Raw genomic sequence first — 14,276 nt, 5'->3', positions numbered from 1 at the left:
ACATTTGCTAATCCATGAATTGAAGAAGCATAACAGTACAAAAAAATTTCTGTTATGTATGAAATAAATTGCATAAAATAAAGTGCAATCTGAGCAGATCACTGCTCTCTAACAGCAGAACTTCAAAAGCTGACCTCTGAGGTTCAGCTAAACAACAGATCAAATGGTGAGAGCTGCATTAACAGTTGCTCTTTCAAACACAAAACAAGAGCTTGCAGTTACCTCGTAGACCGCCGCTTCCAGGTGTCTATGCGGTTTTTCACATAGTATTTCACAGCATCCCAGGTCCTACCTTTCAGTGCATCTGGGAATGCATGGATACATTCAAGACACTGTGCTTTCCCAGGAACCTTGCCAGTCTTAATGTTGTGCATTAGCTTTTGTTCCACAGCGTGGACTTCTGCTTTGCTCCACATCTTCCTCTTCTTTCTTGATGAATCTATGAAAAATAAAATAAGATGAAATAAAGGTTCGTAGGGGTGATTACTATAGATGTGTGTGTGTGTGCACTATAGACAGTCCAGAGGCTGCACTGCCACTGTTGATGGATTGAGCCAGTTTTCAACTGGAACTGGTTCTCAATTCTTATCCCTAATTTTGATGCAAACAGTAAGTGAACATAAAAAAGGCAGCATGAGTTGTTCAATCCTTATAAGCCTATTATTGCAAATTCTATAAGAAAAATAAATTGTCAATTATCGTAAATCGTAAATTGTCAACAGTTTTTCCTGTCTGTAAGCACTGTGATAAAATAATGCCTTATTTTAGTTTATTTTTAATCTGGAGGAGAGTTCATTAGAACGACGGTCTGTGGCGAGATCCTAAAGGAGAGAAACCATTCAGTTGAGTTTGTTGCAAACATCTGACCGGTGGCGACCGGTTAATGCGGGGTGCTGAGGCGCCGCCCCTCCAAATAGCTGGACAAAATTTACTTAAAGTACTTCTTGATTCTAAAATCGACCAACTCGGAAAAACTTATTTCCAGAAAATGGGGCATTAAGATCGGGATTGCGCTGGTAAAGATATTTTTTTTTAACTCAAAAGTGCCCCTTGGCAACCGCTAGGCGGAAAATCCACATCTGGGTCACGTGGTACGATGACGTAGTTCGTTGACTTAGCTCCGGCTAAGCTACAGAGAGTGCAATGGAGACACAACGACAAGTTCACATGTGGATTCACAAAGTGATGATTTTAACATGAAATACAGCGCAAGTTTCTGTTACAATTCGGCTATATAATAATAAAACATTTTAGGAGATTAAACAAAATGGGCTGGAATCAGGTTTTATAATCGCGGTTCAGATGTAAACACGGAAACAACTCGTCAAAGCCCGACTGCCTGGCATCGTTTATCACGGCCGCTGAAATTCGCCAAAACAGCACATAAAAGAAAAGGATCTTTATCAGAACAAACCACAGTGTCTCAGCATTATTTGTTCCCGGAATTTTACTTGATAATCTAGACGTAAGACCGGACGCGCATTTATTAGTTGCGCCGCGGCGCTTATATTCTCCGGATCGGGGCAGCAGCAGGATGGCAGCAGCGTAGCAGAGCGGCAGAGAGAATACTTGGAGCGCCGGAGTAGCAGACCGATAGACCCACAACCCAAAGGGCTGATATCCCCACCGCGGATTTAAACATCTCGGGGTTTTGCGGGGTAGCAGGGCTGTGCTGAGAGGAGGTGTGGCTAACGCGTCGCTCCAAAGCAGGTTGCTATGGTGACAGCCAGATTTCTGCACTCCCACGGTGTGAGGAGTGAGGAAGAGGAGCTGCAGCGTTAGTAAACCCAGGCTGAGAGCTTCTCTGGGCTCAGGTTGCTCAGAGATTGTCTCGGCTGGAGTGGGACAGACACTCCACTCAGGACTCGTGAGGCAGCGCTGCGTCTGAGGCTAAAGCTTAGAGGCTACCGGCTACTGGGCGGTTCCATTGAGCGAGGACTTTCTCTCCTCCGGGACTCTTCGGGTTCTGAAATGTGTGTAAGGAGACGTTCTCCTTGTTGGTATCTGAACAACCATAAACAACACACATTTTAAACATGTTTTATCCGTCTATTTTAATTTGAGAAAAGCGAGTTTTGCAAACAGGAAGTAACGTGTTGCCATGTAAACAGATCAACGCTTGTCAACGAACTACGTCATCGGTCACGTGACACGCAGCGAAATTTTTTAAGGAGGCTTGAGATAAAAAGCCTGAAAAATACAATTTGTCATCGAAATTTTTAATTTTTTTTACTCAGGTCATATTGATATATGAACTTTATAATATATAGCAACTTGTATGATCTCAGAATCAAGAAGTACTTTAATCATTAAACATAAATGATTTAGAAAATGCAAAATAATTATGAAATAAAAAGTATTTGTTTGCAAGATGCTCCTGTTAGTCTCTCCGCACCCGTCAGCATTCATTATAAATCAATTCCAAATGGTATTTTACTAATGTATATGTACTTCCTGTGTGCGGTGCGCCGGCCTAATGAGTCAACATAAGCCCTCAAACTTTGACAAGCACATGACCCGAAGCTGCTCTCTCATTGGCTTCCGTCAGTTTTCCCACAGGGCGCAGCTCTTCAGTGTTTTGAGAGCATACGAGACTCAATACGTGTATCAAGTGGATTGTTACATACACTGAAACAGGTTATTGGTCAAATACCTTTTCTTGGCTGTGATGAGGTATCAGACTCAGGGTCCTCCTCTCTAGATGTCCTCTTGGTGGGTTTCATCTTCTTCACACGTCTTGACTCGTCTTGAAAACAGAGATTCAATGATAGAAAAGTTAACTTAAAGCACTGCATCTTTGAAGACTTTAAAGAAAGCACATTTTCAAAAACGTTTTCAAAATTTAAGTTTTTTCTTCAGGTATGATGAGGATATTGATTTGTGTATCTTGCATCAAATTACATATAAACACATAAAATTACAGAAACTTTCCCTGGTGCAGACATTGAAGACAGAAAGTTGTGGTAAAAGTTAAATAGACAAGTTAGAGCACAGCTTAAAAACCAATAAATGACAAAGTAAAGTACTCCAATATTAAAAGAAATTTATAATAAAAAATTCTGAATTGTGTATCAAGTGGATTATTACACCCACTGAAACAGGTTATTGGTCAAATACCTTTTCTTGGCTGTGATGAGGTACCAGACTCAGGGTCCTCCTCTCTAGGTGTCCTCTTGGTGGGTTTCATCTTCTTCACAGGTCTTGACTCATCTTGAAAACAGTGATTCAATGGCTGTGATGAGGTATCAGAGTCATGGTCCTCCTCTGTCCAGTTCCTTGATCTACCTGTAGGCAAACAGATTGACAGAATGATGTTTTGAAAAGAGTGCCGTGGGGAATCCCACAGCATTCATCTATATAACGGGTGGTGATGGTAACAGTTACAAAAAAGCCTATAAAACTACCCTTCATACTGCTTGTCCGCTGCAATCCAAGTGTCTCGAAACCATGACATACACAGTTGACTTCAAACATAATAGGGGGTTTTCACTGACGTCACTGGCCAACTTCCGGTCCGCCATATTGGGTGGCACACTTCCTTATCTCTAGTTGTCGTACACGTATTATCGTATCGCGAATGGATAAGTACGCCAGCACGCTAGAGCGACCAGATAAGGACGTATATCTGAGGAAATGTTCCGTGATCGACCATATGGACCCCTATGCCCTCCACGGTGCCTTGTTTAGCCGTAATCCAGATGATTGGCCAAATGTAGAGCACGGCGACATAGTGCATTACCTGGTGTTCGGTAAAAACCCTCTGCACACTCTTGAGGAAATGAGAGCTTACAAGGATCTAGAGGCTCACAACCAGTTCACATCTGGTTATGTACATCAAGGAAATCGCCATCATACGTGGACGGGTGAGTTTTAATAAGATGGTAAAAATGTAAACAATCCGACGCAAATGTGTCGCATGCTTCTGCGGTGGCTGGCGGCCGGCGGTGCGCGAAGGCGCTTGGCTGCAGGGCCGATCGACGCCGCTCGCGGCTTTAATTATTTAAGCCGAACAATGACCAGCGCAAAATTAAGTTGTATTTACCGTATTGGCGCCGGTAGGAGCTGCAGATCATAAAGCCAGCAAACAGTGGGAACACAGCAACTCGTTCAAAGGTAAGCTGTGCTCAGACGGGCTCTGGCACATGCTAGTTTAGTAGCTGCTAACCGTCAGTGCTAACAACCACTCGCGCATGTAATGTACTTTTAACTTGCTGCTATGTGTTTCAAACGTTTAGAACACATTCTCATTGACATCGGGATACTGTGGAAAGTTATGTTCGGTCGACTTACAACCGCGATCCAAGCGAGCCGACGACTCTTTGTTATCTCTGTAACTCGTTCAAAGGTAAGCTGCGCTCAGAGGGGCTCTGGCACATGCTAACCGTTAGCGCTAACAACCACTCGCGCATGTAATGTACTTTTAACTAGCTGCTATGTGTTTCAAACGTTTAGAACACACTCTCATTGACATCGGGATACTGTGGAAAGTTATGTTCGGTCGACTTACAACCGCGATCCAAGCGAGCCGACGACTCTTTGTTATCTCTGTAACTCGTTCAAAGGTAAGCTGCGCTCAGAGGGGCTCTGGCACATGCTAACCGTTAGCGCTAACAACCACTCGCGCATGTAATGTACTTTTAACTAGCTGCTATGTGTTTCAAACGTTTAGAACACACTCTCATTGACATCGGGATACTGTGGAAAGTTATGTTCGGTCTTACAGCCACGATCCAAGCGAGCCGACTCTTTGTTATCGCTAACAGTTGTTCTCCGTGGTTGCGCCTCCAGGCAGGAAAGCGGTGGAAAATTAATCTGTTTCTATGTTTTTCCCATGGCGATCATGTGTTGCGCTGTTACAGCCCACAATACAGCAACGGTTTACCATGGTTGAAATCAAGTTAAGGTGAAATTAATCAAATTAAAACATGGCTGAGAGAGGGAGTACAGTATGCGGTAGTAATAGGCAGTAGAGGCGGCGGAGGCAGTCAACATGGCAGCCGTGGAAAGTAATAAGTCATAACGCCCAAGCCCTATTATTAATATATTCTTCTTACATGTTTTAAATACTTAACAGTTAATTACCTGTGACAAAGTGAGCACCGCAGACTCTGGCGTATTCCAGCTTAACACCGTCCAAATCGGACCTGGATATCCGTGTCAGCCATAGGTGACGGCGTTGTTCAGAGAGCTGTTTTGTTTTTTCACACTGATTCACTATTACGGCTGGTAGGCGATAGAAAGAGCGTTGATCTCCACCTCCACGGGCCGTGCAACCAACCATTAAACACGTTTTCCCCATTGTTCACTTCCAATACTGCCTAAGGCGTCATACAATGCAGGTCAACGGTGCGAAACGACTGCCACCCAATATGGCGGACGCGCTGAGTAGTCACGTGAGCGTGACGTCAGCTGAAAACCCCCTATTCAGTATATTTTTGTAGCCTAAATATTAACTGTAGCCTGTTCGCCTGTAGAGTATTAAAAAACTAGAGGATTTCTCATCAGCTTGAGGGTGTATAGATAATGATTGAATATTGACTTGGGATGAACTATTCCGTTAAAATACCTCTGGTTAGCTGTGATGAAGCATCAGACTCCTGGTCCTCCTCTGTAGGTGTCCTGTGAACGGGTCTAGTCATTTTCACTGGTCTTAGACCTTCAAGGAAAAACATAAAGATGCAATGTTAGAAAAGCTCACTTGAAGCACTGAATATACTAAATCATCCTCTCCATGAACTATGAGAACACAAGCCATGGCAACATTGACCTGTTTTGTTTTTAACTATATAGCAGGGTTGATAACCCACCCAAAGACGCTAAAACTGACAGAGATTAGACTTCAGACCCCCATTAGATAAAAGCTTTAGATGTTTTACATACATAAAGTTTATTAAACCCATGACAAAATAGTTCTGCAAAACATTCTGTAATTGGGTTATGGTGTGAACAAGTGAAAAAAAAAGAATCCCCTTCTTGCTGTGAACACCCAGGAACCCCTGGGAGTGCCCAGACCCCACTTCGAGAACCACTGGTTCAGTGAATGTACCTGATGAGTTAGAGGATAGACTCGACATCACATCTTCATCTTCACTTCCAGATAGAGAGCTGTCTTCAGGTACTTCCTCTGAATAAACACAGCAAAAAATGTTGTGAAGCAGCATGACAAACCTATGACACATTTATCCCATCACATTAAATGATAAAATAGTGTGTGCAAGGTGAGGTTTTACCATTTGGATCAACGTTGATCTCGTCCAATGTCAGGCCTTTAAATTTTGATAGCTCTCCTCTTCCACAGGCCATAAGCAACTTTGCAACTTTCGCAACTTGTAATGTCCCTTCAGGGAGCCGATAATATTGTCGATGGACCCTGATGTTGTGACCCATGAAACCTGCAAGGCAGTCCTCCTCATTCTCTTTTAAGTTTAGAACTTGTGACATTGTTGCCATTTGTTTCCTTAATCTTGTCGATGTCAACGTTTGAGGGTCCTTCACCCCGCATTCACATGCAATAGCACGGATGGCATCAGATCCTCTGAGGTGACTTTCTGCCTCAGGTCTACCAAACAAATACACATTCTCATCTGGCACATCACATTGTCGTCGATATCTCACCAGCATCTGTATGGAGGACACCATGTCTGGGCTGAGTAAGACAGGGACCTTTCTGTCCCGCTTACCTTTGATTTCCACACGCTCAAAGTATTTGCAGAGCTTCTTTTCCATGTCAGTCAAGGCAAGATCAAGATCTGGATTACTGGCAAAGGTGTTTCTCAACATGAAGTCATTCAGGGACATCTTTGAAACTTCTCCCTCTCTCCTACGATTGAAGACGATCACTTCACAAAGTGTTAGTTTAGCAAGATTTAACCAGTTCCTCTTATTTGGTGCAGTTTCAAGATTGGATCGATACTTGGGCCTTTCTGTGTCAATGTGGTTGTGCAGTCTCACAACATCTTCACAGTAGGGGATAAGAAGAGGTTTATTCCACTTCGACTCTCTGAGGTTCCTCAGTGCATGCGAAGACACCCACTCATCCCATTTATTCTCTTTCAATGTCCTGAACGTCATCACATTTTCAAGGGCCTTCTTGTTCTCTGACATCCTTGCTTCAAACTCTGCAATATCTGCTATTTTAGTTAGACTATGGCCTAGTTTGAGCGCCAAGGATGGAATCTTGAAACTGCTGGTATCTTCACTCCATCCACAGACCATCTTCACAGCTTTCACAACGTGGCAGAAGTTTGCTGGCAGAAAGAAGTCATGTATTGTTTTCAGCTTGCCATGGGTCTTTGCTAGGAGAACTAATCTTCCCATTTCCCGCATTTTTTGTCTGATATATTGGTGTTGGCTTTTGTCTGTCCCTTTTTTGTTATAGAAGTGTTCTCCTAACTTCAGAATATATTTTTCTTGCCGAATTGTGTCTGTTATGTTGTCTTGATTCATGCCATTTACTAGGCACCAGACTTTGTCATTGATCTCCTTTGGGACAGGCTGTCCAGCAGCACAAAGTGACTGCACTCTGGTTCTGCCTGGCTTCATGCTTTTCTTTGCCAATTTGCATTTTTTCATGTGCCGCCACAACACTTTCCTTTTGAGTAATGCCTCACAGTATGTGCAGTGCAAATAGTCTTTTGCATTCACTGGTTCAGTGCTTTGTTGAGAGGGAACCATCACCCCTTTACCCTCCTCCAGGACCTCAAAGTTGTGGCGACGATTGCCTTTATTTCGAATTAGAGTTATCTGCAGCTTTCTCTCCACTGATCCTTTTGGATAACTGAATGCTCGTGCTACCTCCTCCAAGTTGCTGTGTTTCTTATCCAAGTGCCGTGCAATTTTGGCATATGGTTTACAACAGTACAGACAGTACTGCCTCTTATCGTAGACTCGACCACCATTTTTTTTCTTTTTTAGCCTCAAGACTTTTACATCCGTGTCACTGGAGGATTCGGATAACTCACAATCTGCCATGGATTGGAAAGAGGAAGATGTGCTCTGTCTGCATTTCACAGGCTTCACACGACCTTTGTTCAAGCATCGAACATCCGAGTTTGATGAACTGTAGTTTGTTGGAGACTTGAGCAGTTTGAGTTCTTTCTCAGATACTTCTGATTCTGGTGTAGAACTAGGCACATACTCATCCTCACTTTTTTCACTGCTTGTCATTGATTTATATTCAGAGATCCCAAGCATTTTCTTTGTAAGCTAGAAAAGTTAAAGTCAGATGGGACTCAATTAGTAAGTTTAAATACTTCCCACTTAAATTTTCCAATTACGCCTTTCCCATCAACAATAATATAGTTCGTAATTTTGTCATCACAACTGATTTCAAAATACACACTGGTTTGTCTGCAAACTTACAAAGACACTCTCAGTTCTCTTCAGTGGAGGAACATCTGGGTCTGAAGGGCACTGGTCCATTTCCTGAAAGAGTTACCAAAAACATAGTCTCAAATACAATTTCCAATTACAGAATAATCCATTTTTACTTTGTGTTAAAATAGATCTACAGCTTATAAATACAATAACAACTATTAATAAAAATTGAGCTTTCACTGTTACAAAGAAAATAAAGTATAATAGGTAAGAAACGGAGAACCAGCTGTGTAACAACCAAAAAGTCTAATATATACAGTGGGTCATGAAAGTATTCAGACCCTCAATTTTTTAGTATTTCTTATGTTGAAGCTTTGTGTCAAAGTAAAAAAAAAAAAAAAGTTTCCTCAGGAATCACCACTCAGTACCTCGCGAGGACAACCCAAACCCAGAATTTTAGATTTTTTTTGCAAATGAATTAAAAAGAAAATCTGAAATATCACATGAACATAAGCATTCACATAATTTCTGATCAATATCAAATGAATTTCACTAATAAAACATGTTTAACTATCCAACCGGGTGCGCTACTACATTTTTTAACGTGCTAGCTCCAGCATTACAACCTAAAAAAGTAAGCGTACAGCCCTGATTAGTGTTCACAACCATATACGTTTTCTCTCTCTTTCTCTCTCCCCCAATTTGAGTAACCTGCTTTTAACCTGCTAATTCTAACCTGCTTGCATCTGTGGCATCACTCTTTATGTGCAACATCCCCTGCACTTACCTCCTCTGGCTCGTCTGTCTCCTCTCCATCCTCCTGATCTTTTGACTTTTCAGGGAGGGTTTGGCCCTGCAAATGAGGTCAGCACATGCAAAATACCAGTCAGTCCTGACATGCCTGAAAAATGTCTCATGCTCAGACTTTAGGTCAGCCATAATATTTTGGCCATCAAATGTAATTGACAGGCCAATGAAAATATCAACGGCCGTTGAGGCCAGTAACACCACATAAAAACGTCAAGCTCTTCTGCTCCTCAATAAACAGAGAATGGGACAGCAGCCTATCCAAACACAATGTTTTAAACCAGAATGGCAGGAGAAATTAAAATGGTTAAGTCATGAAAGTGTAGACGGAATAAACAAAACGTTCTGCAGTATTTGTGAGATGGCAGGTAGGACTAAAGCTTTTACCAAACGATCTATCAATCTGACCACACATTTGACACAGCAGGAAAGTGCGATGAAACAGCACTGTGATTAAGCTACCTGGTCCAAGAAAGACGCACTGACCTGCAGCTGAAAGCTGTTTACTACATGGCTACCGTATATTATTTTTAGAATGAAGTGCCTCTTCATTTCATGGCTGTTTAGGCTATTTACATCTCAAAAAACTGCAATTTTTTCACAGAAAACTTCAGATGGTTATTCAGACTTACACTGATGGGTTTGTTTACATCAAACAAGTTAGTCTGAAGCTCAGTGCATTTACAGTTAGTCTGAAGCTCAGTGCATTTACAGTTAATCTGAAGAAGAGTGCATTTACAGTTAATCTGAAGAAGAGTGCATTTACAATTAGTCTGAAGCTCAGTGCATTTGCAGTTGATCTGAAGCTCAGTGCATTTACAGATAGTCTAAAGCTCAGTGCATTTACAGATAGTCTAAAGCTCAGTGCATTTACAGTTAATCTGAAACTCAGTGCATTTACAGTTAGTCTGAAGCTCAGTGCATTTACAGTTAATCTGAAGAAGAGTGCATTTACAGTTAGTCTAAAGCTCAGTGCATTTACAGATAGTCTGAAGCTCAGTGCATTTACAGATAGTCTGAAGCTCAGTGTATTTACAGTTAGTCTGAAGCTCAGTGCATTTACAGTTAATCTGAAACTCAGTGCATTTACAGTTAATCTGAAGACCAGTGCATTTACAGTTAGTCTGAAGATCAGTGCATTTACAGTTAGTCTGAAACTCAAGTGTATTTACAGTTAGTCTGAAGATCAGTGCATTTACAGTTAGTCTGAAACCCAGTGTATTTACAGCTAGTCTGAAGCTCAGTGCATTTACAGTTAATCTGAAGAAGAGTGCATTTACAGTTAGTCTAAAGCTCAGTGCATTTACAATTAGTCTGAAGCTCAGTGCATTTACAGTTAATCTGAAGAAGAGTGCATTTACAGTTAGTCTAAAGCTCAGTGCATTTACAATTATTCTGAAGCTCAGTGCATTTGCAGTTGATCTGAAGCTCAGTGCATTTACAGATAGTCTGAAGCTCAGTGTATTTACAGTTAGTCTGAAGCTCAGTGCATTTACAGTTAGTCTGAAGCTCAGTGCATTTACAGTTAATCTGAAGAAGAGTGCATTTACAGTTAGTCTAAAGCTCAGTGCATTTACAATTATTCTGAAGCTCAGTGCATTTGCAGTTGATCTGAAGCTCAGTGTATTTACAGTTAGTCTGAAGCTCAGTGCATTTACAGATAGTCTAAAGCTCAGTGCATTTACAGTTAATCTGAAACTCAGTGCATTTACAGTTAGTCTGAAGCTCAGTGCATTTACAGTTAATCTGAAGAAGAGTGCATTTACAGTTAATCTGAAGAAGAGTGCATTTACAGTTAGTCTAAAGCTCAGTGCATTTACAGATAGTCTGAAGCTCAGTGCATTTACAGATAGTCTGAAGCTCAGTGTATTTACAGTTAGTCTGAAGCTCAGTGCATTTACAGTTAATCTGAAACTCAGTGCATTTACAGTTAATCTGAAGACCAGTGCATTTACAGTTAGTCTGAAGATCAGTGCATTTACAGTTAGTCTGAAACTCAAGTGTATTTACAGTTAGTCTGAAGATCAGTGCATTTACAGTTAGTCTGAAACCCAGTGTATTTACAGTTAGTCTGAAACTCAAGTGTATTTACAGCTAGTCTGAAGCTCAGTGCATTTACAGTTAATCTGAAGAAGAGTGCATTTACAGTTAGTCTAAAGCTCAGTGCATTTACAATTAGTCTGAAGCTCAGTGCATTTACAGTTAATCTGAAACTCTCCTGTACCTTAATTCAACCATGTAATATGAACTCAGAGGCACAATGTTTTTGTAGCATACTGGTAAGTATTTTCTCAATAATGGCTGAATATTTATATGATATGGAAGATGACTTTGAATACAGTGGTCAGCCATGTGACTGAAACGTGATTGCTACTTTTAATAAGCATGTCTGCTTCTTTGAAGTAAACAAACCCATCAGTGTAACTTTGAATAGCCATCTGAAGTTGTTTGTGCAAAGAAATTGTAGTTTTCTGAGATGTAATTAGCTTAAACAGAAGATCCATCCGCTCACATTAAAGCTGCAGTGGTGGTGCAAGGACAGAGGGAACTACTGCATAATAGGAGCATTTCAAAAAAATCTTCAGATTCATTCTTTTAAACCTTGAATAAAACAAGGCTATTTGTTATATTTATTGTTGTATGCTAACTAAGGTCGTAAAGTTTGTGACGAGTTCATTCTGCTGAATATTTTTAATAAATATAATAGCCTACATTTGTTGGATAATAGCATTTGTGTTTTTGTTATATTACTGTTTAAAGAGTATTAAATTGCTATTTAAAATATGACTTGTAGGTATTGGAATATTTGCAGGCTCACCTCACGCTTCTTATTCTTCGAAATGAGCAGGTCCATGTCTATCAGCTGGTTTATGTTAATGGTGGTAGTGGTCGTCTCCTCTGGGGGTAAATCCACCTTGAGCTGCTGAGACTTTTGGTGGTTCAAAGCTCCTATCTAGATGAAAGAGTGGAAGAGGAAAGGAGGCAAGGAGATGAGACAAGGAGAAACTTATATATAACATATAACATAACAGAATCAACACTTGGGAACAGCACAAGACTTTTGAAGAATAATTTGTCCTGTGTGATCTTTTAGTGTTTACTCTATATGCTTTCAAAAGTGGCACAGTGCTGCAGCTGATAATGCCACTGCTAAAATTTTACATGAGTAAGCATAACAAACACAAACTACTGTTTAAAAAAGCTACAGGTCTTTAAACTGGTTAACAGCTCTGTGGTAAAATGCATCCTCTCTTGCTGCTGCTCAGACTCACTGCTGCTTTTAGAGGAGGTGCAGGCTGCAGTCAGCCTCATAAAAAAACTTATTTTAATATATTTAGCTAATTAGACTCAATTGCTACATACAGTAAATGTCTGCTTTGAGTCTGTTCATAACAGTTCATTATCAGTATAATAAGCTCTGTATTGTTTGAAAAACTTCATCTCAATGACAGATTTTGTTGCCAATGACAGCAAGGAGCTCTACTCGACTTGATAACGTGAAACCTAAAGTCTGTTTCATCCTGTCGGCCTGTTGTATGTGTGGAGCTCAGCCTCACCTTCCACAGACAGAGCAGAGGAGAGAGACAGAGCTCGCTGCAAAACTCCCATTTTAGTTTGCATAGAATAATTTTTAATAGCATATGCAGTCAAAACTGTCGCACTGTAACGTTACAGCCCTGAATAAATGGTGCAAACTGAAGCAAGTCCCAAAAAAATAATTACATGAATAATTACATTGGAAATTAGGTTGTTGCTTGTAAACAGAGGCCTTAGGAAAGGAGGCTATATTTAAGAGGTACAGTCCGATAAAATACCTGTAGTTTACCGTATTAGCCGACAGCAACACCAGCCTGCAACACCAGTGTGTTAGCAGGGTTAGCTAACCCTGCTAACACACTAGCGTTAGCAGGGTTAGCTAACGCTAACTGGCTTATGCTAACTACTCTGTTAAGAGAAATATCACTGTTTATCATAACTTATCGAGTAATATCACTGTTAATCGTAACCTATCGTTCAAAAATCATGCCAGATTAAATCAAAAATAAGAGAATTTAAAACTTACCAGCTGCTGGTGTCGAGTCGGACAGCTCCCGCTTCTTGAAACTCCTGTAACTCTCTGCTGCTGCTGCGGTCCCGTCGCGTCGTGTGGAGGGGAGAGCGGGAGGGAGGGGGCGGGAGAGCGGGAGGGAGGGGGCGGGAGCGGGAGGGGGGAGGGGCGCAAAGTGCACCTGCAGAGCTGCAGCTGGCAGGGCGTTGCTCTGCAGAGGGCGGCCCCTTTGAAGCTGATGGGCCATTAACTGAGGCTTGGCAGAGGACCACACAATATTTCTCCACTTCTCAGCTCACAGGGGAGCTTTACAGACTAGTGCTGCAAATAACTAATGTTTTATATTTAACACTAAACTGCAAACTAGAAAATTATTAACATTAAAGTCTCTCTCCTTAACCAAAGTTTCACTATACTAGTGGTGGACACTAACTAAGTACTTTAGCCCACTTTACTAGTATTTCTATTTTATGCAACTTTAAACTTACAATCCACTACATTTCAGAGGGAAATACTGTACTTTCTAAACCTTTACTTTTTATTGACCTAAATAATCTAGATGCAGTGTAATTACTACTTTGGCTGTACTAGATATTTGATATATTCAGTAGATTGAATATATCAAATACCTAGTATCCTCAAGTTGTTGACTAAATTAATAGTAACCTATAATTAAAAGTATTTTCCCATTTCATGGACACAAGCCATTCCTGGCCTAGTTTCAGAGAGCACTTTGGAGGCCCAGTATATAATGTGAAGCTTTTTGTTAATTTGTTTGTTTGTTTTTAGTGGTAATAGTGACAAAAATTAATAACCCTCAGACAATACTGCTGACAACCTCGGGCATATGTTTGGAGGAAGGCCTGAAGAATGTTGGTTAGGGTTGGGTTCAAATGCAGCGCTTTAAAAAGAGCACTATGAGGGGCACAGGCTCTTGGGGGCTCTGAGTATTCAAAAAAACTCCTTAAAAACCAAAAAGGGCTCATGAAAACCCAATTAAAAGAATGCACAACAGACAACACTACATAAAGAAGCCTAATGTACAATATCAGCATTTGACTTACCTATTACCAAAGCTAAAAAAATATGTTACAGTTTTTATCAT

The 14,276-nt window shown here is 40.9% G+C and overlaps 2 protein-coding genes across 5 annotated transcripts in view; both read right to left on the bottom strand.

Annotated features, from left to right (window-relative positions):
- Positions 1-14,276, bottom strand: part of zgc:92429 (CHORD and p23_melusin_like domain-containing protein) — a 36,468-nt gene that overhangs the window by 7,133 nt on the left and 15,059 nt on the right. The window lies entirely within an intron of this gene.
- On the bottom strand, positions 159-13,264 carry LOC118565660. 4 transcript variants are annotated; one of them, XR_004932509.1, is made up of 9 exons: positions 13,187-13,264; positions 11,942-12,076; positions 9,104-9,169; positions 8,362-8,424; positions 6,047-6,124; positions 5,567-5,656; positions 3,118-3,285; positions 2,654-2,746; positions 159-439 (listed from the first exon to the last, which is right to left on the bottom strand). XR_004932509.1 is itself a non-coding variant. In XM_036146262.1 (6 exons), the coding sequence occupies exons 1-6, from the start codon at positions 6,385-6,387 to the stop codon at positions 219-221; spliced, it is 807 nt and encodes a 268-aa protein (XP_036002155.1). In that variant the 5' UTR covers positions 6,388-6,413; the 3' UTR covers positions 159-218. The 4 variants fall into 4 exon arrangements, 2 of the variants coding, with proteins under 2 accessions (XP_036002155.1, XP_036002156.1); XR_004932510.1 differs by lacking the exon at positions 6,047-6,124; XM_036146262.1 differs by lacking the exons at positions 8,362-8,424; positions 9,104-9,169; positions 11,942-12,076; positions 13,187-13,264 and adding an exon at positions 6,231-6,413.

The sequence above is a fragment of the Fundulus heteroclitus genome, chromosome 14 (genome assembly GCF_011125445.2).
Source record: "Fundulus heteroclitus isolate FHET01 chromosome 14, MU-UCD_Fhet_4.1, whole genome shotgun sequence".
NCBI classification, from domain to species: Eukaryota; Metazoa; Chordata; class Actinopteri; order Cyprinodontiformes; family Fundulidae; genus Fundulus; species Fundulus heteroclitus.
The sequence above is the reverse complement of the archived record's forward strand: the minus strand, read 5'-3'. Positions and strand labels throughout refer to the sequence as shown.